This window comes from Microtus ochrogaster, unplaced genomic scaffold, assembly GCF_000317375.1.
Source record: "Microtus ochrogaster isolate Prairie Vole_2 unplaced genomic scaffold, MicOch1.0 UNK38, whole genome shotgun sequence".
NCBI lineage: Eukaryota > Metazoa > Chordata > Mammalia > Rodentia > Cricetidae > Microtus > Microtus ochrogaster.
This window is the reverse complement of record NW_004949136.1, coordinates 1412349-1435993: the sequence shown is the minus strand read 5'-3', so window position 1 is coordinate 1435993 and position 23645 is coordinate 1412349. Positions and strand designations below refer to the sequence as shown.

At 54.5% G+C, this 23645-nt stretch overlaps 3 protein-coding genes across 5 annotated transcripts in view; 2 read left to right on the top strand and 1 right to left on the bottom strand.

Moving 5' to 3' along the window:
- The window catches only part of Ccdc27 (coiled-coil domain containing 27), a 17788-nt gene extending 11508 nt beyond the window's left edge, over positions 1 to 6280 (top strand). Inside the window, exons 9-12 of the mRNA XM_013354271.1 lie at positions 2126 to 2203; positions 2462 to 2674; positions 4894 to 4998; positions 6158 to 6280. Coding sequence (XP_013209725.1) covers positions 2126 to 2203; positions 2462 to 2674; positions 4894 to 4998; positions 6158 to 6280 — 519 coding nt within the window. The remainder of the gene's footprint in view (positions 1 to 2125; positions 2204 to 2461; positions 2675 to 4893; positions 4999 to 6157) is intronic.
- Positions 6281 to 6971: 691 nt separating this feature from the next.
- On the top strand, positions 6972 to 10430 carry Smim1 (small integral membrane protein 1 (Vel blood group)). Of its 3 annotated transcripts, XM_013354281.2 has the most exons (4): positions 6972 to 7094; positions 7378 to 7502; positions 9323 to 9466; positions 9660 to 10430. In XM_013354281.2, exons 3-4 carry the CDS (start codon positions 9357 to 9359, stop codon positions 9784 to 9786), a joined length of 237 nt encoding a protein of 78 aa, XP_013209735.1. In that variant the 5' UTR covers positions 6972 to 7094; positions 7378 to 7502; positions 9323 to 9356; the 3' UTR covers positions 9787 to 10430. The 3 variants fall into 3 exon arrangements, with proteins under 3 accessions (XP_013209735.1, XP_026645832.1, XP_026645833.1); XM_026790031.1 differs by lacking the exon at positions 6972 to 7094 and having other exon boundaries at positions 7426 to 7502; positions 9348 to 9466; XM_026790032.1 differs by lacking the exons at positions 6972 to 7094; positions 7378 to 7502 and adding an exon at positions 8960 to 9194 and having other exon boundaries at positions 9348 to 9466.
- Positions 10431 to 11974: 1544 nt separating this feature from the next.
- Positions 11975 to 23282, bottom strand: Lrrc47 (leucine rich repeat containing 47). The gene is made up of 7 exons (XM_005368633.2): positions 22661 to 23282; positions 16737 to 17189; positions 15379 to 15495; positions 14533 to 14648; positions 14104 to 14206; positions 13520 to 13609; positions 11975 to 13392 (listed from the first exon to the last, which is right to left on the bottom strand). Exons 1-7 carry the CDS (start codon positions 23273 to 23275, stop codon positions 13168 to 13170), a joined length of 1719 nt encoding a protein of 572 aa, XP_005368690.1. The 5' UTR covers positions 23276 to 23282; the 3' UTR covers positions 11975 to 13167.
- Positions 23283 to 23645: the final 363 nt, after the last annotated feature.

The following is a 23645-nucleotide window of genomic DNA, read 5'->3' as shown; positions in this document are numbered from 1 at the left end:
GAGTTCGAGACCAGCCTGGTCTACAGAGCTAGTTCCAGGACAGCTAGGACCGTTGCACAGAGAAGCCCTGTCTCGAAAAAACAAAAAAGAAAAAGAAAGCATCTTAGGGGGCACAAGGTTCACTTTAGCTCACGGTTCCAGTCCATAGTCCGTCAAGGCAGAGCCAGAAACAGCGAACGTCCAGTCACGAGGAGAGGGAGTGGATGCTTAAACGCGTAATGCTCACACAGCTTTGTCTGCTCCTGCATAGTCTCGGACCCCAGTCAGGGAACAGCTGCCCATTTTCAGGCTTAGCCTTTCCAAACCAATTAACAATCAAGCCAATCCCCCACAACAGGTATGCCCACAGACTAGCATGATCCAAACAATCCTTCATTGAGACTCTCTTCCCAGGTGTGCGTTGTATCAGGTTGGCAGTTAAACTAACCACATTCTTTTCTAGATTATTTTACTTTTTTTACCCCACTCCTCCCCTCTTCTCTCCCTCCCTCCTCCCCTCTGCCCTCTACACTCCTGCAGGCAAATGGAAAGACTTAGAAAAAATGTCCTGACCAAGGTAACCCAGTCCTAGAAAGACAAATATCATATGTACTCACTCATAAGTAGATAATAGACATAAAACAAAGGACATCTAGCCTCCAGGCCACAACCCCAGAGAACCTAGGGAACAAAGAGGACCCTATGAGAGGCATACATGGGTCTGCCTAGGAAGGGGGAAAAAAGATGATTTTACTTTTTAAAGTAAAGATGATGGTGGCACACGCCTTTAATTCTTGCACTTGGGAGGCAGAGGCAGGTGGATCTCTGTGAGTTCAAGGCCAGCTTTGTCTATGTGGTGAGTTCCAGGACAGCCAGAACTACGCAGAAAAACTCTCGAAAAACAAGCAAAAAAATTATGTATGTGTGTGTACATATATGTATGTGTGGATGAATGTGTGTACATGAGTACCCGTGTTCACAGAGGCTAGCAGAAGTCAGCCTGGCGGCTGGAGTGAGCTGCTTATCATGGTGCTGGGAGCTAATCTCCGGCTGTCTGCAAAGGATGTAGCGACCTGGTCATCTCTCCAGCCAAACAATCACGATCTTCCTTTCTGATTTCCCTTAGGGAGCTCCAGGTACTTGGATTGGCCCTCTCTTTGTGAGCTGCCCTTTCTTTTAGCTTTCTGTCTCCTTGTCCCTTAGGTTTCCTCAACTCCACCCGTAGCTCTGCTTTGGAGTTTCAGCTTCATTGTTTGAAATGTCCATCTATGCTTTGAAGGTTCTTTTTCTTCTTTTTCCAAACGCCGTCCCCTTTCTATTTCACAAGAGCCCTGTCCTCTCTTCCTGCAAAGGCAGCATTGATGGGAGCTTGCTGTCACGTTCTGTGACAAGGTCTAGAACTGAGCCCCAGGCATGTTCATGACAATCCTCCTGCCTCTGCCTTCCTATCCTGGGATCACAGAGTCACTGACGTTTCAACGTCTGGCTCTTTCATTTCTGACGAGCCTCCCTTGGTCTCTACTACTTATGTTTGTTAAACTGGCTGCCCCAGGGCTACCTGGAAACTCGGACTTTGTGGTGGGTGACCACACTGTTCTCCAGAGTGGCCCCTGGAGAGTTTCCATAGAGGTCTCCTCTGATGTTCAGGGCAGTCAAGTTTCCTTGAAAGCGAGGGGCTGAAAGAGCATCTTGGCTAACAAGCAAAGGTTTCTTGCTCCGGTTCTGGGGGCTGAAAGAGCCGTCTTGGCTAACAAGCAAAGGTTTCTTGCTCCGGTTCTGGGCCTGGAGGACAGAAAGCTGAGGATGTCCCCACACTCAGCTCACAGGGGAGGGTGGCATCTTCAGGCCTGAAAATGACTAGTCTTTACCAGAGTGGATAAAAGGGCAGGTAGCTGCCAGGCCAGGGCCTGTCTTTGGTTTCCCTGTGAAGGGCTTAGTGTCTGGCTTTCTTGGCTCTGCCATGTTGGATGCCATCGGTTGCTCTGTTTCCCATCTCCCACTGTGTCCTTGGCTCTCTTTCTCTTCTTGCACGTCTGCAGAAACCCACGGCTTTTTCTTCTAGGGAGGGTGAGGAGGCAGGTCAGGTGTCTGTATGCCAACTGCCCTGGGCCTGGGACCCACACTGACCCCACTGTCTGCCCTGCAGTTCTCCAGCCTCCGGGAGGAAAAGAAGCAACAGGGGATAATGGGACTCATTGAGAAGGAAAACCTTATCCTCCGACAGGTAATGGCACGGGCACCACTGAGGCCTGGGCTGGGCTATCGTCCTGTGGGTTGGGGTACCATGATGGACAAGATAAGGTTGGAGCATCTTCACAGTGGAGCTGGCCCTCTTAATCCACTGGGGTCCCCTGGCAATGGCTGGGCTGGGTGGCAGGAACCGGAGGCTCTTTGCCTCCATCTTTTGGGAAGACGCGGTAAGGATTGCACAGGAGCAGCTCTGGCCGCATAACTAACGTTCTGCCCTTCCTGGTTCCCCCAGCAAGTGTCTGACTTGGAGACAGAGCTCCTCAAGCGCGACCAGGCCATCGTGGAGCTGCACAGCAAAACCAGCGAGCTGCAGGCTCAGGTTGACCTGTATGAGGACCACCTGAGGCGCTGGAAAGAACTCCACAACGATCTCCAGAGCCGGAATGAGACAATCCAGCAAGCAGAGCAACAGACTCGCGTGGTCCTGGAGTCCTCTCAGGCCAGGGTAACGCCCACCGCTGCCCCCCACCAAGGATTCAGATTCATGTTCATGACCACAAGGACCATATGCCCAGCAGACAAGGGCTCTGGCTCATTCTGCCTCAGATTGCAATGTGCAGTGTAGAACTGATGTTTGTGAAGTAGTAGAGGAGGAGTGAAGGCTCATGGAACATTCTGGAAGCAGAGGACAGGAGCTAGTATTGTTCATCGAGAAAGTGGACCTTGGGTTACCTAGAAAAAGAGGCAGGAGGGAGGGTGATGATGTCCGTGTCTGCCCCTCCTTTCATCCCCCCCTGCCCCTCCCCAGTGTGTCTCCCTTCCTGCTTCAAGTCCTCTTTATCTTTTCTAAGCTGATTTATTTTATAACCCGTTGAGTCCACTTTGTGCTGCCCATATGTGACCGGCTGTGGGGTCACACACTAGGGGGCACGAACAACCGGTCAGTGGTCACAAAGACGCCTTCCCATACCAGATGTTAACTGCCAGTAGTTCCTCAGCTGGGGTGGGACCTTAGGAGCCCACTCTGTGTTCCACTCTGGAATAAACAAACAGACATGTGTATGTGGTATGCGGGTGCCAGCACATGTGAGCACAGGTGCCTGCGAGGCTAGAAGCTTGAGATTCCTGCAGAGCGGAGTGATAGGGGGTTGAAAACACCCCATGTGGGTGCTAAGAGCCTGTAACCTGTGGTGGTTTGAATGAGAAGGACTCCCAGAGGCTCAGGTTCCATTGTTTAAGTACGAGGTCCCTGCCTGGAAGGAGTCTGGAGTGCAGCCATTTGGAGGATGGGCTTTGCGGTTTCGAAAGACTCTACCCTTCCTAGTGCCTGCTTCTACCTCCTACTTGTGGGTCTTGGGTGTGTGTGCCATAATGCCCTCACTGCACCGTCACAGACTTCAACCCTCCAAACGTGCAGCTCAAATCAAACACTTTTATAAGTGGCCTTGGTTATGGTATCTTATCATAGCAATAGAAAAGTAACTAGACAGAATCAAATTCGGCAAGAACAGAACAGGCAAGGCTCTTAACCACGGAACCATCTTGTCTGTCACAATCTATACTCGAGTTTTTAACTGGTTTAGTATTGGCCTCCATGGCAGTTTTTTGGTTGCGGAGGTTGAAGGGGTATATATCATAGATAAGAGAGAGCTGTCTAAAAACCGATAGTCTACAGAAAAGGGATGTCGTGAATTGCTAAGAGGCTGAGGTGGGGCTGGAGAGATAGCCTAGCCATTAAGAGCTCTGGCTGCTGCTCTTTCAGAGTACATGGGTTGAACTCCCAGCACCCACATGGCAGCTCACAACCACATGCACCTCCGATCCCACAGGGTCTGATGCCCTCTTCTAGCCTCTGGGGGCATTGCATGCATTTGGTGCACAGATGTACAAGCAGGCAAAACTCCCATACACATAAAATAAAATTAAAGCAAAACAAATAAAAGAAAGACTGAGGTCCTCAGTGGCAGCTGGAAACTAAAATTTAAAATAGTTATTTGTGTCATTCTTTTATTTTATTTATTGTTTGTTTGTTTGTTTTCCGAAACAGGGTTTCTCTGTGTAGCTTTGGAGCCTGTTCTGAAACTCACTCTGTAGACCAAGCTGGCCTTGAATGCACAGAGATCCACCTGCTTCTGCCTCCCAAGTGCTGGGATTAAAGGCGTGTGCCACCACCGTCCAGCTCATTCTTTTATTTTTAAAACATGTATTTTTATGTATGTGCATGTGTGAGTCTGTGTGTATGCATTCAATCCCCTGGAGCTGGAGGTTCAGGCAGCTGACAGTCCTGGGTCCTGTTGGGTGCTAGGACCCAAACTCAGGTCCTCTGCAAGAGCAGCAAGTGCTCTTAACCGCAGCGCCATTTCTCCAGGCCTGTGCTAATATTTTAAAGTCATATGCAGAGCTGGGGATATATCTCAGCGGTAGAGAGCTTCCTAGCACGTGGGAGTCCCTCATTTCAGTTCCCAGGACTCCTGGTGGAGACGTGCACTTTTCTAGTTTAAAAACATAAAAATAAGTGTGTTGCCATGCTAAAGTTTCTGTGCTTCAGTGCGGGGCCACCCAGGAACTGAGGTCTGATCCAGAACATTCTAGCTCTTAGGCAAGTCCCATTTCCAGCCATGACACGCAAGAGCAAGAAATAACTTCCGGCCTGCAGGGCTTACAGTGGCAGTGCCGGGCGTTATTCTTAGTAACAGTGGGAGATGGTTTCACCTTTCTTCACAGCTGGAGCGACTAAGGAATAAGATCATCCAGGCCGTCTACAGCGTCAGTGGGACCAAGAACTTGTCCACGGAGCTCTCTGACAACTACATCCTGGAGTCCCTGCAGGTGAGAGGACCCAAGCTATGTCCCCACTGCTCATCACTGAGGCTGAGGGAGGAGGGCACCCAAGCTGTGTTCCCCCTGCCCATCGCTGAGGAGGTCTGGACTCAGTTTGTAAACCGGGTCTTCATCCTAGCTGTATCACCATGCATTGTAACTCCAGGACTGTCCCTTTTCCCTGCTCAACCAGAGAGGGCCAGCCCATCCTTGGAGATTGCTCTAGCATGGAGCTGCTCTCAGCCTCATGGAGGATGGCACTCAGTTATCCTGGTGCTCATCCCTGCACAGGGAGAGGGACAAGCTATCTGCATTTTGGAAGTTCTCTGCCCAGCTCAGCTTCCTTGGTGGAGCTCCCTCCAGAAAAGCTTCTGGGCCAGAGTTCTGGCACAGACTCCTTCCTCTTGGCCTCAGCCTTGCCAACTCCTATGGACCTAGAGTCCCCCAAAGCAGAAGCTTTAGAGGGTCCTGGGGGTGCAGGCTTTGGTGCCTGTGAACTGGAGTAGTCACCACCTGCCAGCCCTCGGTGCTAATCCTAGCTACTTTGTGTTTCCCTGAATAACAGGGCCTTCCCTTTATAACGGGGATGAACCCACCTACCCTGAAGGTATAGCCCTGGGGATGGCTGAGGTACCAGGCTGCTCTGGTTGGGGTCGTATGCCACACAGGATCACATCTCCTTAGCAGACGCTTTGTTCCCAAGGTTCCGCTGCATTGCCCAGCGAACCTAACACGTTCACATTTCCCTGCGGCTTTGGGGAAGGAGCCTGGGTCCACTGTCACCTGTGGGGACAGGCCTGTGGTCATGTGTCTGCTGGTGGGGAGGAAGAGGGACAGAAGGACAGAGAAGATGCTCAAGGCCCTGCATCTCTGCTAGGAGTGAGAACAGGGCTAGGGCTGAAAAGGGACTGGTCAAGCCCTGCTGGACGAGACGAAACCGCTTCTGGTCTCTAGGAGTCTAAGGTTCCCTTCAGTGCCTGACTAAAGGGGTGACTCCTGGGACAAGTGCATATTCCCCCCACCCGCCTCCTGGGACAGCATCTCTGAAGTCCTACCACTGGCAGGGATACCACACTCCAACTTGCCCGCTGCAGCAGCAAGTCCTGGGTGGGGGATGGGGGACCAAGGTGCGGGGCTGGAGGCCACCTATGGACTGTTTCTTGTGCAGAGAATCATCACAGAGAGAAGCGAGTTCTACGGCCAGCTGAAACAAAAAGGCGTCAAGGTGCCCCCACTGCAGCAGTCAGACATCTCCCTGCCCAGCAAGCTCAAGAAGCTGTCTCCCAAGTAGACCCGGCAGGGACCCCAGGACGTGGCCTGCCAGGCAGAGGCCAGGACCTGTGCTGCTTGCTCTGTGTTAAAGAATTAAACCTTAGAGTTGGCCACAGTCTCATCTTCTCTGCAACCTACAGGACCTCATCCTTTGCACCAGAACCTCACGGGCTAGGTCCCATGTCACAGCCCCATCTGTAGGGGAGAGCCACACCTCCAGGACCCCTCTTCCAGGCTTCACTTTGCAGAGGGCCAAAGACCGCTCCCCCCCTTTAGATCCAACACTTCTGCCTGGGGCATGCTCTTGCTACTGCTGGGGCCCCTTTGGAAGGTGGGAAAAGCATGGGATGGGGTAGGTAGTGAAGGGGCTGAGGACAGCTCTTCCCAATCCACGGCCTCCTGGCATCTGTGGTCAGGATGTTTTCACATACGACTGTGCCCCGGTACCCTGATGAATATAAAGCGGCTCTTTACACACATATTATGCCATACACTCTCCTGATCCTGCCCCCCCCCCCCCCCCGTGCACTGGGCGGCATTAGTGCAGTCAGAAGGCCCGGACACCGAGCCTTCTCTGAGAGGCTGGGCAAGGACCTGGCGCCCTCTGCAGGTCTCTCCAGTGGCCGGCTCCGTTCCGCAACTCCAGCAGCGAGAGGGGTCTGCCCCTCCCGATCTGGATCAGACTTCCCAGTCCACTGCCCCCTTCTCAGCCGAGCCTCCCTCAACTCGGCCCCGCCCTTCAGACCCGCCCCCAGCCTCGGGCCCCGCCCCCGTCACCCCCAGGGCTGGAGACGCGTCCCGGGCTTGCGCAGCGGCCCTGGCGAGGGGCGCAGGTGAGGCGCACTCAGCAGGGATTAGCAGCTTCCCGTTGCAACCCACGGAGGTGGACCCGACAGCTCGCCCCCACCACTTCTATGTCCTCCCTCCGGGGCTAGAGCTTCCCTGGCCCTAGAATTCCGGAGTGGGAAGGGCTAGATAAGGCCTAACTACCAAGGGCTATCAGGCCCGGAACTAGCGGCCCAGCTTCTCTCGGGACCCAGGAACTCCCTTGGGGCCCGTTTCTTCCTTTCCTTTAGCTATCTGCTCCTCTTCCCACCTTTGTTTTCTGTATTTAAGGCTCGAGGCACCAACCCTACTTCACATCCTGGCTTACCCTGCTGGGGGAAGGTGGGATCCACTGACCAGACCCTGACAGCCTTCCTGGGCACCGGAGGCTTCAGCCCCCACCACGACTCGCCTTTGTAAGTTGGGGTCTCAGAGGTACTCTGTGGGCAAACGGGTCTAACGAGCAGCCGCATGGCATGTTGGACTCCTGTGTGCACACCTCTTCGGGGAGGCTCTGGGTTTGGAAGGGCCTCGTAGGCCCTTCCTACTGTGTCTATGACGATTGTACAGATCAGGGTGCACGAAACCCAGGAGACCTCGGCCCGAGGAGCCCATTGCTCTCTGGTGGCCTGTCCAGCCACGGATGGTTGGCAGATAACAAGATCCCACTACCTCCGGCTTGAACAAATTGGGGAGACCCCCATACCCCAAATTCCACATGTGGGCAGGTTTTGCTGTAGAGACAGACGGTCCTGTTAGAGCCAGTGTTGCATTGATGTCTAGACTGCATGTGTGGTGTAGCAGCTCCGGCCACTGCAGAAGCAGGAAAGAGGTGGCCACTCTTAACTGTGAGAGAGCAAAAGCTTCCTCTCCCCGCATTCCGCTTCACCCCGCACTTTGCCCACAACCCCTCTCGCTGTCTCCAGCAGCGAGAGGGGTCTGCTGCATGGCAAAAGAGGGGTTCGGGTATCAAACTCATCTTGGCGTGGCTGCCACTCGGAGCCAACACTCCTGTTGTCCACCTGGAGGAAGGGATTGAGCCTTGTGCAGGTAGCTGGTGTGCTCCGTCTTGAGGCAGGTAACAAACAGGATACTCCAGTCACGCTTGATACCCCTGGCGGTCAGCCAGAGGCCCCACCTGAAGACACTTGTGGTTAGAATGGCATCCCTTCTTCCACCCAGCCAGCCTGGCATCCTGGGTTTCTGTAGCCGTCTTCTGCAGCCCGCTGGCCTGCTGTGCCTTTGGGTCACTGTGCACAGGGTTATCTAGGACGCATGCTGCCTTCCCGTGGCCTCAGCGGCTGTGAGACAGGGTCTTGGAGCTGGGTGTCGCGAGGGGACACTTGGATGCCCAGTACACAGGAGCCCTAACCTTCTCCTTATCTCAGCCTGTGCTTCTAGTGTGTGCCCTGTTCCCCTCAGGTAAACAAGAGGCCACGGGAGAGGTCAGAGCGTAAATGAGAGAGTTAGTCAAGTATCCAGTGCAGGCAGGCCTGCAGAGAGGCAGGAGCAACCATGCATGGCAACATTGTCACTGTGACTCCTCCTCCTCCCAATCCACTGTCTGTGCCCCTGGGGTGGCTGGCCCTGAAGGAGTCAGGAATGGTATGGTGGTAGGAACCTTCCTGCTCTAGGCACTCATGTGGCCCCTACTTCCTGCTAATCTATAATCTACAGGGGCCCCAGAAGCCCTGCTTGACGCCTCTCAGGGGCAGCAGGTGGAGGAGGGGAAGAGGACAGCTGCTGCCCAGCAGCTCCCTGGCTGGCTGGACTGGCGGTACCAGCCACCATCCACTGCTCATCCCTCTCCTTGCCAGCCTTTCTGGAGGGCAGCTCCAGGCCTTATCGGCTGGGCCGGGGAGGAAGACAGTTATCGGGTCCTTGGCAGCTACACTTTCCTGGTCTCTGAGGGCGGCACTGGCTGCCTTTCCTGATAAATGTCCCGCAAGGGAGGAGAGCCCCTGACCCCTCAGAAGAGGCCCCAGCTGGCAAAGCAGAGGCTTACATTCCTGAGGGTCAGGGCTTAGCCAGGGACCGCCCTGCCCTCTGGGTTGGAATTCTTGCTTTGCTTAGTCCTTCTGACCCTGAGCTAGTTTCTAGTTACCTTGGTAAGTACCGCCCCCTCCTTCCGGGCTGACCCTTCCGTGAAGGCAGCAGGCCCGCCTTCCGGGAGTCTGGTCTGATACCTGTCTTGTCTGGTCTGATACCTGTCTTGTCTCCGCTCTGACTGCTGTAGCCTCCCCCGTCCCCCACTCCTGCAGGCCTACAGCATGCAGCCCCAGGAGAGTGGTGTCCGCTACAGCCGGTGGGATAACAGCAACCGGGATGAAGTCAGCATGACTGCCATGTCCAGCACAGAGGAGCCCTCATGCTATAGGAGGTAAAATCCCAACAGGCCGTGACCCCCATTGCACTGACCAGCCTTGTCCAACCATTGGGCTGTCCCTCTGGATGGACAGGTAACTCCCAACTCCAGCAGGGCACTCAGGAGGCCCTGATCTTCCTTCCCCATCCAAACCTATCCAGGTCTCCCTGGAGCCCTGGCTTGGGCTCACTGGTGGTTCTCGCTCTAGGCTCTCCCAGAAGTTGTGCTCGGGCAAGCTGGGGATCGCTATGAAGGTGCTGGGTGGAGTGGCCCTCTTCTGGATCATCTTCATCTTGGGCTACGTCACTGGCTACTATGTGCACAAGTGCAAATAAATGCTGCCAGCTCCCATCCCTGGGACTTGCCCCCCCCCCCGGACTTGCTTCCCCCCACCCACTCCCAACCCTGGGACTCGCTTCCCCCCCCCCCCGGACTCGCTCTCCCCAGGACTCGCCCCCCAGACTTGCTTCCCCCCCACCCGCTCCCACCCCTGGGACTCTCTCCCATGCACACAGACCCCAGGGCATATGAAGATGCCAGGGCGCACTGTGCAGCTCCAACAGCCCAGCGCCAGCCGCTTACTTGCTGGGGATGAGGCTCAGTCTCAGTAGAGCTGGAGGGGACCTCCCCAGGCTGGTCGCTGCCTGTGGTGTCCACATCCCTTTGACCAATGCTAGGCGCTTCAGTCCAGGGCTTGGCCTGTAACTGAGGCAGGCAGGCCACCGCGTGTGCTCCTCCCTGTGGCCTTGGGCTGGGCTCCTGGCCCGCTTAGGCCTTCCAGATTCCTGGTTGTGCAGGGAGGGCCCTGAATAATGATTTGTCCCCTACCTATTCTTTTTAGGGGACACAGATAGGGCCCCATATAGAAGACCCGTTTCTGTGCTTGGCACAGAGGCCTTTTCAAACACAACATTGTATGCTTTTTATTTGAGACAGGGTTTCTCTGTGTAGCCTTGGCTGTCCTGGAACTCACTTTGTAAACCAGGCTGGTCTTGAACTCAGATCCACTTGCCTCTCTCTTGAGTGCTGGGATTAAAGGCATGGGCCACCTGGCATACAACATTGTATACTTTTGTTTGGTTTTTGATTTTTTGTTTTTCGAGACAGGGTTTCTCTGTAGCTTTTGGAGCCTGTCCTGGAACTAGCTCTTGTAGATCAGGCTGTCCTCAAACTCACAGAGATCCGCCTGTCTCTGCCTCCCCGAGTGCTGGGATTAAAGGCGTGCACCACCACCCAGCACAACATTGTATTCTTTAGCAAACTAGGAATGTCTTCAGGGATGGCCCTGAGAGAAAAACGGAGGCTGGTGCTCTGCTCTCTGCCTCTCCACAGGCTCCCCCTCCTTATAGAGCCTGTAGACAAATCACTGCTTACTGAAGGAACAGTAGGTGACTGACTGTGCCAGCAGTGCTGCCCAGCCAGGCATGACTTGCTGCAGGCCTGACCCTCCTCCACAGCTCTTCCAGTTTGGCTCCATACTGGAATGTGCCCCTCCTGGCTGGGCCATCTCCCAAGAACACAGGAGTCCTAAGGGTCGGGATGTGGTTGGACCTGTCCCTCCTTACTGGACTATGGAGGACAAGGCCTTCAACACTTGAGGGTACTGTGGCCTCCTCTCCAGTGGTCTACACAGAACCTCTCTGGGCCACCAGTCATCCCTCCATGCTGTGAAAAGGTTCCAGGCTTGCAGGACATTTGCTAGAAAATATTGAGGTGAAGTCTGCACCCTGGGCTGAGAGGGTGGAGGGTATGGGAGAAGGGGAGCCAGACAGTAGGTGGCAGGTGCCAGAAGACTAAACCCACTGCTCTCGGGTTGGAAAGACTCCCCCCTCCCATTTGCCTTTACCATACTGACACGTTGAGGGGCTTGGCCACACTGGCCGGGGAGGGCTGGTATGGCTGGCCTCATTCTCAGAACTCCTGGTTTGTATTGTCCTGAGCTTCAGTGGCCATCATGAGGGAATCTGCAGTGGAATTGCTCCAACTGGCCTGGGTTCTAACAGACACCACCTGTCCCTACTCACAGGCCCCAACTGAGGTAAGACAGTGGAATGCCCTCCTGTCCCCACAATAGCAAAACAGGCATTGGGAGGCCCCAGGGAAGGGACCTCAAGGCCTAGTGTGGCCATTGTCAAGAGCAGGGCACCCTAGCCTGGTCGCCCTTGGAGTAGGAGCAGGTGTGTGCCTGGACAAGTCAGACATGGCTGAGCCAGGTATATGGGGTGTGGTGGGGGGGGGCGGGACAGGGAGGATCAAGTGTGTTCCACCTAAGGGGCTCCAGGTGAGAGAAAGGAAGTGCCCAGCTTCTCTTGGTAGTCCTGCACCCCTGGGATGACGGTAATGGATGGGCATCTAGCCATATCCTGTACTCCAACTGAGACAGGTGCTCTCAGCCCTGGCAACTGACCAGTGTCTTCAGCCTAGCGCTCTCTGGCCAGTACTATACAGGGAGTGGGTAGTCTCAAGTAGCCACAGGCCATGGGCCCTGGTGGGCGTCCAGAACCAGGTGGGGATTTGGGCTGTTTCCCCACGTCAGTGCTGGGAACAGACCCTGGTGCTGTCCTGTTGATGAGCGAGCAGAAGGCTGGATGCAGAGAACATGCTGTTTCCAAGGGGTTTTATTAGAACAAAGAGGCATTCTGCTTGTGTCTGTAAAAAGTTCCAAAAATTTTAATCTCATACATGGACTGTTCTGGAAGAAACAGCAGGAACTGGCAGGGGTGGAGGGGTGGACATGGGGCAGCTCCACCCTTCCACACTTTGGTGAATCCACACAGAATAGGTGAGCTCTTGCCATGGTCACTCAAAGGAACCCAAGAGCAACTGTGCAGTCACAAGCTTTGTCCAGGACACTGCGCCTTGAGGGACCCGCAGCCCCACTGGCTCTGACAACCACAGGACCTTGCATAGCCTCAAAACTAAAACTACAAACCCAAACCGTTGTTGTTTTATAGAAGACAGGAATTGTCCTTTGAGGTCAAAGACCACCAAAGAAAGGCCGAAGGGCCGGGCCCCTTCTGCAGCCAGATGGTAAGGCATAGGATAGGGCCACTAAGTCCCTTGTGCAGCTGGCTGGGTCCTCAGGATCAAGCGCTTTGGCTCCAAGGATGGCAGGTGTGCCCAGTACGTACGCCAACACACGCCGAGTGAGACAGGTGGTGGACAAGGACAGACTGACACAGAAGCCTGTAGGGCCGTGTGTGTGGCACACCTTCCCGCCACTGGCCAACAGCTCACAAACCAGCCTTCCCATCACGCACAGAAATCTGTCGACTACCCAGGACTACATGGGCATGACCTCTGGGGCTGAGGAGTGGATGGACCGTGCTGGGACACAAGCTCTACAGAGGTTACAATCACATGATGCTCTCCACGTCTCTGCTATTAACATGCTGTGGTGAAGGAAGCGCAGTCCCACAGGATGCCTGCCGCTATTTACCCTGAATTCACACCTGCACATCAAACCCTGCTCAGCCTCCCCCCGTTACCCACACGATTCAGGACATTTCCAGCAGTTATGTGAACATCCACGAGAACAGCAGAATCTATTAGTGCTGTAATGATGACACAACTCATTTTACAACCGTCACCCAGACAAAACGCAGACACCTTAAAACACCCAGAGAAAAGGGACGAAGAACAACCAACCACACAGAGACATCTACAGCCAGTGCCCCCCAGGGGCCACAAGTGGAACCAGTTACACAGCCTGGATGTCAGCGAACCACAGTCACATAGGGAGGGGTGGTGACCAGGTCGGCCTTGGACGGGTAGACCACCTTCAAGCTGCCCTCCAGGTCCACCACTCGGACCTGTTCCACCACCAGGGGGCACTGTCCATCCTTCCCAGCTCTCTGATTCAAGCTGGGATCAGCTTCCGTCCCCGAGAGTGCATCTTCCTCTTTATTTTCTGAAGCGCTTTTGCTCAGTTCTGCCATTTTCTGCAAAGAAAAATAACTTTTTAACAGAGAGGAGAAGTGATCTAGGAAGTCAGGCTGCCGTGACCAGAGAGCAGCAAGCAGTAGCCATGGAGGGTGGTAACACAAAGCTGCCCTCATGGCCACTCACCAGAATGAGGCTGTCCATGATGTCCTTACAGAGCTGCAGGCTAGTGGCACTTGTGACTTCCAAAAACAAGTCGCATGTGGTTTTCTTAATCTGAAGAGTTAGAGTTCAGGAGAAAGTTATTGGTGCGGGGACACCAGCTGCTCAGTGTATTCAGGAGAAAAATCTATGAGCAGAGTTATGTAGGCTGGAGGTGCAGAGCACCTGCCTTGTATGCATGAAGCTGGGTTAAGTCCCCAGCACTGTATAAACCAGGCAGGAATGGCAGTACACACAGTACACACCTATAATCCTATAGCGTTAGGGACGTGGAGACAGGAGGATTGGAAGTTCATGGTAACTCTTAAGACTATATATCAAGTTAAAGGCCAGCCTGGGCTACACGAAAACCTGTCTTAAACTAAGAACTTGTAGCAAGGGCCACAGACTGGGGGACAGCACGATGGTGACTTTGTAGAGGTGGTGGCATCAGGTGTGAGCAATGCCACGGAGCAGAGGGCCCCAGTCCTCCACTTTGCATCTCTCACGAGCGGGCACGAGCAGGTGGCGCAGCCTAGAGGACGAGCCACACACCACACACTGCCTACCTTTGTCTTCTCGCTGTTTGTTATAGGTGGAAAAGAAATCACATCTCCTTCGGCATCCACGAGACAGGGGTAGTTTTCCTTCCCGTCCAGTAAGTGAAGGTACCTGTGTGGGAGGGAATCCAGGTGACAGGCAGTGTGAGCCCTGCGTCCTCATCTGCCCAGAGACCTGGGAGGTGAAGTGACAGAGGCCTTATGTCTGACAACCCTGACCACCACTGAGAACCTGATGGCTACCTGGAGCAGGACCCCCCCCCCCAACCCCTCACAATGGAGTCTGGCCCTTTCAGGAGGTACCGACTCTCTCTTAGAAGAAAGTCTGGGGAGAATCCCTCCCCATCTGCTTATGCTGTCTTCTGGCAGCTGGAGGGCGGGCTGAGATAGAGGGATTTGTGGTGGGCAGTGTGCCGACCTGTCTGCCAGCTGACTGACCTGTGTAGCCCGGAGACGCTTTGCCGCTTCTTCTGCTTTCTCTGCTCCTCAGCCTCCAGCTGCAGCTGCCTTACCAGCTCCTTGGCCTTGGCTTCTTTCCGCCCCAAGGGCACAATCTGTAGGAGCAGAAGCTCATAGTTCATTGTGTTACTGAGGCCACCCATAGGCATGAGGGATCCCATACAGTCTCTACCTTAATCTCTAGCCAGGGATGGGCTGCCAAGTCTCCAAGTCTGGAAGCAAGAGACTATTTCCAGAGACCCCTCTGCAGAGGGGGTGCTCAGACACCTGTATTTCTATAACATGGGACGGCTCAGAAGGTCAACAGAGAGATAGGAATCAGTCACCTGAGCTGGCTGAGTGAGGCATGCAGTTGGCACCTGACCCTGCCCCTGGGTCTCTATGTAAACCCAAGCCTGGAAGTGACAGCCCAGAGAGCAACCTGGTGTCAGCTCACACTACAGGTGTTAAGTGGGACCAAAATCTTTTGTTAAAGTTGGCAATCTACCTAGGCATGGTAGCACACGCCTTTAATCCCAGCACTTGGTGCAGAGGCAGGTAGATCTCTGTAAGTTCAAGGCCAGTCTGCTCTACACAGAAAGTTTCAGGTCAGACGGCTACAGAGTGAGCCATCTCAATAAAAGTGGGTAAGTACTGGAAGCCCTTTCCAAGGCCTGCCTTAGGACGGGCATCTGCACAGCTGTGCCCTGGGTCCCAGAGCAAAGGCAGAAATCACGTCCCTTATGCACTTGCTCAGAAAGTACCAGGTTAAGCTTCCCAGGCCCAACCCCCAGCCTCTGAGTACAGGGAAGTGCAAGCGGGGACAGAGGGCAGAGCAGTCGGTACCTTCAGGTCATCAGGTGGCCGGGCTGCATACAGTAGGGGTCCGCGCACTGCCTGGAGGTCGTGGGTCGCAATGGTTGCTGCTGTCCTCTTCTCACAGAGGTCATCATGGAGCTTGGTCTGCAGATGAGTGCAGAGGAATGGGCTTCAGAGTCCCTGCTATCCAGGGAGGCCTGAAGCTCACCACAAAGCGGCACCTCCCTGCCTCCCAACTCTGTGGCTATCTGGTCACCAGCACCCTTTCTCTTCTCTTTAATTCTAGAACTCTCATCTCAACCTGATCAACAGGGCAGATCGCAGGGCTGCTGCTAGGCTGGGCATGGCTGGGGCGGGGAGGGGGACCTACTGGCTTCCTCCCTGAGCTGCTGAGGGACGTCTCAGATAGCAACTCTGGCCTTGCCTGCACAAGGCTGCACCTGTCTCTGCTGGGCACAAAAGGCAAAGATGTGCTTTTCAGTGCACAGGGAGACAGCTGCCAGGAGTGGTCCAGTCAGCCAGACCTAGGAACTTCCATAAGGATGTGCTGCTGAGAAGGAACAATTGTACTATTATTTATTATTTGTTTGTTGTTGAGATAAGACCACACTGCATAGTCCTGATTGATCTGGAACTTGCTATGTAAACTAAAATGGCCTCAAACTCACAGAGATCTGTCTGCCTCTGTTGGGACTAAAAGTGTGTGATACCAAGCTTGGCAAGAAAAGACAATTCTAACATGGTCTCATATAAACAGACTGCATTTTACTGCAGAAATCAGAAATTTCTCACTAGCATCAAACATCATCAATAAATTCATGTCTAGAGTGGGGCGACATGTGGCCACTGTGTGGAGGAACCGATAGCCCAGGCCTGGCAGACACTGGACAAGGGTGCGTGCTCTGGATCCCAAGGGGGTAGGCAATGGACTTTCTGCACCCTGAACCAGGGCCTGCCATACTACCACTGATGTAGGGAAACTGAGGCATGGAGACTACCTCGCACCTTATGACCCTGACCTGACTGCTGGCTCCAATGGTACACCCAGGATGCAGCCACTATACCCAGTATACAGGCTCCCCAAATCTATCTGCTGCATGTATGCCCACCCCAACATGTAGCACCCATCAAGCCAGCTCACTGCATGCATACCCACCCCAGCATGCAGCACCCATCAAGCCAGCTCACTGCATGCATACCCACCCCAGCATGCAGCACCCATCAAGCCAGCTCACTGCATGCATACCCACCCCAGCATGCAGCACCCATCAAGCCAGCTCGCTGCATGCATACCCACCCCAGCATGCAGCACCCATCAAGCCAGCTCGCTGCATGCATACCAACCCCAGCATGCAGTCTCCCAAGTCCGCCTACTGAGTGCCCACCTGGGAGTTGAGAAAGCGACGGAGTGCATTTCCCGGCTGCAGGTCCATGCCTCTCACGACGGCCCCCACGATGTACGGGCGCACATCCCTGACCTCTGGGCTCACCCTGACTGTCAGGGGTGTGGGGTTCTCAGAGACGTGCAAGACCTTGAGCATCAGCCTGGCTGAGTCTGCTACCTCCTCCTCGCCCTCCCCACTTTCCCGACGCTGCTTCCGCTCCCGTCTCTTCTTTCTGTCCTCCTTTTCAGCACCCTCTTGCCGGCCCTTGCTCCGGCCACCGCGGCCACCAGCACGTAGGTACTCTAGGATGGACTTGGTCTGGCAGCCACCCACCATCTTCTCCAGGCGCTTGTCTCGAAGCTTGTTCCCTCGGAAATTGATCTCTCTGAGCTTAGGGCAGTCTGCCAGTTCAGCAGGGATCTCGGTCAGCTGGTTGTTGGAGAGGTCCAGTGTCTGGAATGAAAGAGGACAAAAAGTCCTACTGTGGTCCAGGCCCAGGAGTCACAGCCAGGCTAACCCTCCACAGAGGCTGCTAACTCAATACATCAGGCCTGTCAGCAGGCAGGGGACTGACCAGAACAACTTCCAATCTGAAAACAGGGTCCTCAAATGGCACCCTTCTATTTCTTGAATATAACGTCAAAATCAAGCACCAGTAGCCCCCTCCCCAGACCAAGTATGACATCAGGAGTGGAACACCACCTCAGCTGGGGAAGGCGGTAGGGCCACTGTGTCCATGCCACACACGCACAAAGACCAGTGCTCTGTGGAAAAGGACATCCTGTTGCTATCCCTACTGCCGGACAATGCTGCTGTTGCCAACATGGGGAACAGTGCAGCCACTCGGCCTCCACAGTCATTGTGGCTGCGGGGAGCTCAGCAGCAGGCCAGGTGTAAAAATCCCTTTCCAGGGAGACAAACTAATGCCTGCCCTGCCTTATAGAGCAACACTGTCCAGTTTCGGGAGCTGGTGGTTTTTAGTGAGCTTTCTCATAGAACGTGGGCCAGGGTTACTTACAGGAACCTCAAAGTGGCCACACCACTGGAAATCCTCATCACAGCATGGGTAATAGATGGAGAGTCTACACAAACACACACCCCAGATCACATGCGCGCGGGGCAGAATTACATACATTCTGAGAATGTAGCTGGGAAGGGCTGAGACAGCTCCAGCGACCCTCCTTCTAGGAGTGACATCAACAGTCAACAAGCCTGATCTGGTCTCAGTCACAGCTGCTCTGTGACTCACACACACAGATCTCCCTCTCAGGGCTGGTGGGGACTCTGTCTGCCTGGCTCTCTGCTCTTACATCAAGCACCCTTCTGAAGAGCCTGAGAGAGGCCATAGGCACCACGGGTGCGATACCTCAGCTCTGCCCTCAAAAGCCAGAGCTATGCAAGGGCTGCAGCAAGCACTCGGATGCAGTCTGTGGCAGCTGTGCCTGGACCTCGGGGTGTGGAAATGGGAAGAGGACAGCACAGGGAGGGGACTTTTACGGAAACACCTGCTCTGGATGGTGGCGCTTCTCAAGCAAGAGGGAAACTTTGGCTAGAGCCACCAGGCTGCTTGAGGTGGGAGGACACAGCACAGAGGGGATCCAGACACATCACCCAGGGACAGCAAAGACGCATGAGACAGAAGACAGCCATAAAAGCCAAAGGAGAAAAGCATGAAAGAGAAGTGGCACAGGTCCTTGAGAAGGGAGAGGCCAGGCAACAGCAAGGCCTGCTGGGTAAAATGCAGGGCTGGCCTGCATGTGCAGGTGTCCTGCAAAGGGGGTCCTCGAGAGCAGCCCTGCTGGGGAACCTGAGCACAGTGCTCCTCCAACAACACTCAGAGCCAGGAGCTTTCAGCTCTAAGATCTTTGAGATGTAGGTATTTGTGTGAATGTGATGAGCTCTCTCGGGAAGGGGCTCAGCTGCTTCACACACCCACACAGCCTGAAGGGAGCTCATGAAGTGCTTTAACGTGCTGACTTGGACTGCGACGGCTGGCCTTTCCCACAGTGTAGCCACCCCAGCGCCCCACGAGTCTGGAGCATCAGATCTGTGCTGTGCCTCTGTCCACTGGTGGCAGAGAGCACCGGCAGGACCTAGCTGCTCCCCAGTGACTCCACTGACCTCTTAGGACCACTGACACTATCAGGAACCCTGCTGGGTCCATACCTTCCCCCCAACCCTGAGAATGGGGGCTCTGTGCTCCTAAGAAGAGTTGTGTACAATGTCCCCATGACGAACCATGCCCTGAAGGTAAAACACGTGAAGTGGAGGCCTGTGGCGGTCCCTCCCTCTGAGGCTACTGGATTTAACCTTCCTTTCTCCAGTTGAGGAACAGGGTTTTCTCAGTGTGTGAGACTCCTAACTCTAGTAACCTGAGAAGCACCACTATCCACTCCAGCCCGTTTAGCAACCTTCCCAAGTCCCCTTGGTGTCTTCTGAGGCCCCCAGGATTCACATCGTCACTCTGTCAAGGTGCCTGCTCCATGGACTACCAGGAGATGCGGAAGGTCAGATGCAAACCCAGACAGCTATACACAAAGCTGTCTCAAGTGACATAAGCTAATTTGTAAAAATGAAATGTCTGGAAACGATCTTCAGCTGGAGTGGTCAAGAAGCTTCCAGAAAAGTAAGGGACTGACATAAAGGCTCCAGAAACCAGCATGAAGCCAGCACTGTCTGAGACATTGTTATTTGAACTGTAATGTGAGCCACATGTATAATTTTACATTTTTTTGCTGTAGCACACTCAAAAGAATATAATAATTAGATGAATTTAAAAAAAAAGAGTTGTGTGTAAATGTTCAGACTACAGTGGAATGAAAACACACTTCTCAGACACTGGGTTGAATGAGATGTTTCTGCTTCCGCTGCTGAAATACAATTTACTGAAGAGCCAGGAAAGCAATAAGCAGGGAAGGGGGACGGTGGTAGGGTTGCTTGTACAGCACAGCCTCAGAAACAGCCGTTAGAGGGGCATCTTCCAGGGACACCACCTGACAAGGGCAGGACAGCGACAAAGATGAAGACCGAGCCAGAGAGAGGCAGATGGGTCCTGACGCACAGAACCACAGGGTGAAGTGTTCTTGTGAGAAAGGTGACACTTGCTTGGGTTGAGCCGTGTCTCAGTGCCTAGAGTGGCAACCTTGTCATGAGAGCAGAGCGTGGGCTCCAGCTGCGATGGGCCCTCCTGTGTGGAAGGTAACAACAGCAGACGCTGAAGCAGGGCAGAATGCTGGGTGCCAGGGGAAGCTGTGAGTGGCTGTGCTTGGGGCACCTGGATGCCTGGCAGGGTGTGCTGAACACCCGACACCAGGACACCCAGTGGGACATAAGGACAACTGAGGCCACCTCTGCATCAGACACGTGCTAGGACGAGTCTACAACACAGTGGTGGCGGCAGTGTGAGGTGGTGTCTGTGAGACACATAGGGACCACAATATGGCAACGGCTGCTGGGTGAATCTGGGCACTTTGGCTACAACTGTGATTCAAAGATTGGGAAGGACTTATTTACCCCAGATTCTGGTCAGAGACAGAGGTTTTGGTCCCGGTGTGAGTGACAGGGAGGGACCAATCCTTGGCCAGGAAGAATCTCTATGGGGTGTCTTTGATGACTAAGGTACTGACTGTCTACTTCAGAAGTCTCAAGTGACAGACACTGCAGAAGTAGACCAGAGTGATGTCACAAAACCCTCCCTGGCTTACCACAGCCCTGGCATGATTCCTAAGAGACCACAGAACCCAAGGAGAAGAGAATGGATATTACTCTGGGTTCACAGGTGATGTGGGAGTCCCCTCTGTGTGTTGCTTGTATTGGTTAATGAATAAAGAAACTGCCTTGGCCTGTTGATAGGGCAGAACTTGGGTAGGCAGAGAAGATGGAACTGAATTCTGGGAGGAAGAAAGCAGAGTCAGGGAGATGCCATGGATCCCTGCCAGAGTAAGACATGCCGCCGAAACTTAGCCAGTAAGGTACTGCCATGTGTCGATACACAGATTAATAGAAATAGGTTAAAACAAGATGTAAGAGTTAGCCAATAAGAAGCTAGAGCTAGCCGGGCGATGGTGGCGCACGCCTTTAATCCCAGCACTTGGGAGGCAGAGGCAGGCGGATCTCTGTGAGTTCGAGACCAGCCTGGTCTACAAGAGCTAGTTCCAGGACAGGCTCCAAAGCCACAGAGAAACCCTGTCTCGAAAAACCAAAAAAAAAAAAAAAAAAAGAAGCTAGAGCTAATGGGCCAAGCAGTAATTTAATTAATACAGTTTCTGTGTGGTTATTTCGGGGCTAAGCTAGCCGGGCAGCCGAGATGAACAAGCGGGCCCTCTGCCTGCAACACACAGGTCTCCTGCAAAGAGAAACCAAGCCACACACGTCTAAGGCAGAGCAATGAACTCATGCCCCAGCAAGCATAGTCAACAGAGAGGGACAGGACAGAAGAGGGAGGCCAGCTGCTGCTTGCAATCCTTGCCCCAAAGGCCGAAATAGCAGATTCAAGTTTTCCTATTGTTCTCCTCAGATTAGGGTTGAGGAACTGATCTAGCTTTGTATTGGTAGTCACTCAGGCTGGTGTGGGGCCAGAGGTGGTGGCAGCTCCTGGGCAAGAGCCAAGGCACCTGCGTTCGATTCTCTTTTCTGGAAGTAAAGAGATAAGCAGAGGCCTTGGTGTCAATGCCCTGGGCCTAATCAAGCAGGCTTTGTGTGTCCACATCTTTGCCTGTACTGGCTTTGCTTTAACCAGTGGAATGTGGTTTAGTGGCAAGAGGCTAGGCCTAGAGGCCTGACAACCTGCTTCTGAGTTGCCAGGTGAAGAGAGGAGTTCCAAGATGATGGATGATCTGCAGACAACAGTCAGCTGACAAACACACACACACACACACACACACACACACACACACACACCCAACAGCAAAGGCAGCTGCATCCATTTGTGGAGCCAGATCAGGTACAAAGAGAGGCACCATGCTATCGCAACCATCGGCCTCCTGGAAAGTCAAAACATTTACTACATTACTACATAGGAAGGCATAGTGTCCAGCCTGTGTCCCACCTAAGCCATAGGGATGCCAATGACCTAGTGGTCCAAGGTACCACAGGGAGTGACATCCCACAGCCTCCTCCAGTCCTCATGGAGATTCCAAAAAACAGTTATCATTCTGCAGAGTGGCTGGCCCATTTCTCTCTCTCTCTCTCTCTCTCTCTCTCTCTCTCTCTCTCTCTCTCTCTGTGTGTGTGTGTGTGTGTGAGAGAGAGAGAGAGAGAATGAACATATTACCAGTCAAGTCTTTTCATATATATAGATAGGTAGAGAGAGAGAGAGAGAGAGAGAAAGAGAGAGAGAGAGAGAGGCATATTGTCAAAGTGAACCCTTGCGAACCAGCCGCTATAGCGATTCACCCTCATTAGGAAAAGTCTGCATAAGGTTGAGAAGCCGGAGAAGACACAAAGGCCTGCCCTGCCAAGGTTGCACATGGGGTGGGGGTGCCGGCAAGACTGTGGAGAGATCAGCCTGGAGTCAGGTCCGGCTGTGGCTCTGCATCTTCTGCCTTCCCATCCCTCACTCAAAAGACTTAAAGAGCACCTAGTGGGCGTCAAACATGGCGTGAGCCTGGGTCCACAGAACGCATGAACCTTCTATGAAACGGAAGGCCCAACCCGAGCGACCTCTGAAGGCTGCTGTTAGGGTGGGTGAACACCGCCAATTCCAGTTCTCTCATGTTTTTGTGCCTCCTCTGGATGCACTGCCACTTGGAAACCCGATCACTTACACACAAAAGAACGAGACCTGGCTCCCTGCTACTGGACATCTCCCGACAACTTTTAAAGTGCCCCACATTCGGAGACGCCCGAGCACGCGGGTCTGAGCCCCGATCTGGGATGGACCGGCGGCGGGGGGCCAAGACAGCCTCCGAGGGGCCCCAGCTGACCTTGAGCGAAGCCAGGTGCGCGACGTCGGGGCTGAGCTCCCGCAGGCAGTTGTCGGCGGCGGCCAGCTCACTGAGCAGGGGCAGAGCTCCCGGCAGGAAGAGCTCGGCGGGGAAGGCGTCCAGGCGGTTGCCGGTGAGGTTGAGGCTCTGCAGGCGAGGGGCGCAGCGCGCCAGGTCGGCGGGCAGCTGGCGCAGGCGGTTGCCGCTGAGGTTGAGGCTCTGCAGCTGGGGCAGCCCGGGCGGCTCGGCGGGGCCCAGGCCCTCGCCTGGCGGCAGCGCCTCCAGCGCGTTGCCAGACAGGTCGAGCACGCGGAGCGCGGGCAGCGGCCCCAGCTCGGGGCTCAGGCCGGGCCCCAGCGCGTTGCGCCGCAGCACCAGGCTGTGCAGCTGCGGGAGGCCCTGGGCCAGGCCGGGCCCCGGCGCACGCAGGCTGCCGCAGCCGCTCACCTCTAGGTAGTGCAGCAGCGGCAGCGTGAAGAGCCGCGGCGGCAGCCGCCCTCCCGCCGCCTTCACCCGTTCCTCCAGCCCGGGCCCCGTCAGCAGCAGCTCGCGACGCCGCTCGCGCTCCGCGAGCTCCAGCTCCGGCCAGGCCTCGGATACCGCCGCCGCCGCCATCACACCCGCCCGCGCGCCGCTTCCGGAGTGCGGCGCCTTAGTTCCGGCGGGAGCCGGAAGTGACGGCAGACAGTTTGCGGGGTGGGTGGCCGGAGACGGTCACTCAGGCTCTCTGAGGCTGTCTACTGCTGATGGTCCTGGGGATTCTAATAGGCTAGGGTGGCCTCCTTTCCTAACGCCCAAACACCAGCTAAGCACACAGTTGTGCTGGGGATGTCGTTTGATTAGTAAAGCCCTTGTCTGGCGTGCATGAATCAAAGCTGGCGGTTTGATTCCCAGCTCTGCATACTTGGCGCATGGTGGTGCACACCGGTCACCCGAGCCCTCAGCGGGTGGAGGCCGTGCAGGACACTGGGGGAGTATACAGCTG

Bases quoted from the DNA above. Each gene is read 5' to 3' on its own strand.
- Smim1 (XM_013354281.2), top strand. From the start codon at position 9,357: ATGCAGCCCCAGGAGAGTGGTGTCCGCTACAGCCGGTGGGATAACAGC. The intron at 9,467-9,659 runs GTAAAATCCCAA...TTCTCGCTCTAG, and splicing joins GAGCCCTCATGCTATAGGAG to GCTCTCCCAGAAGTTGTGCT.
- Lrrc47 (XM_005368633.2), bottom strand. From the start codon at position 23,275: ATGGCGGCGGCGGCGGTATCCGAGGCCTGGCCGGAGCTGGAGCTCGCG. The intron at 15,496-16,736 runs GTGGGCACTCAG...ACTCATCTGCAG, and splicing joins GTCGCTTTCTCAACTCCCAG to ACCAAGCTCCATGATGACCT. The intron at 14,207-14,532 runs GTCAGTCAGCTG...CCTCCCACACAG, and splicing joins AGCGTCTCCGGGCTACACAG to GTACCTTCACTTACTGGACG.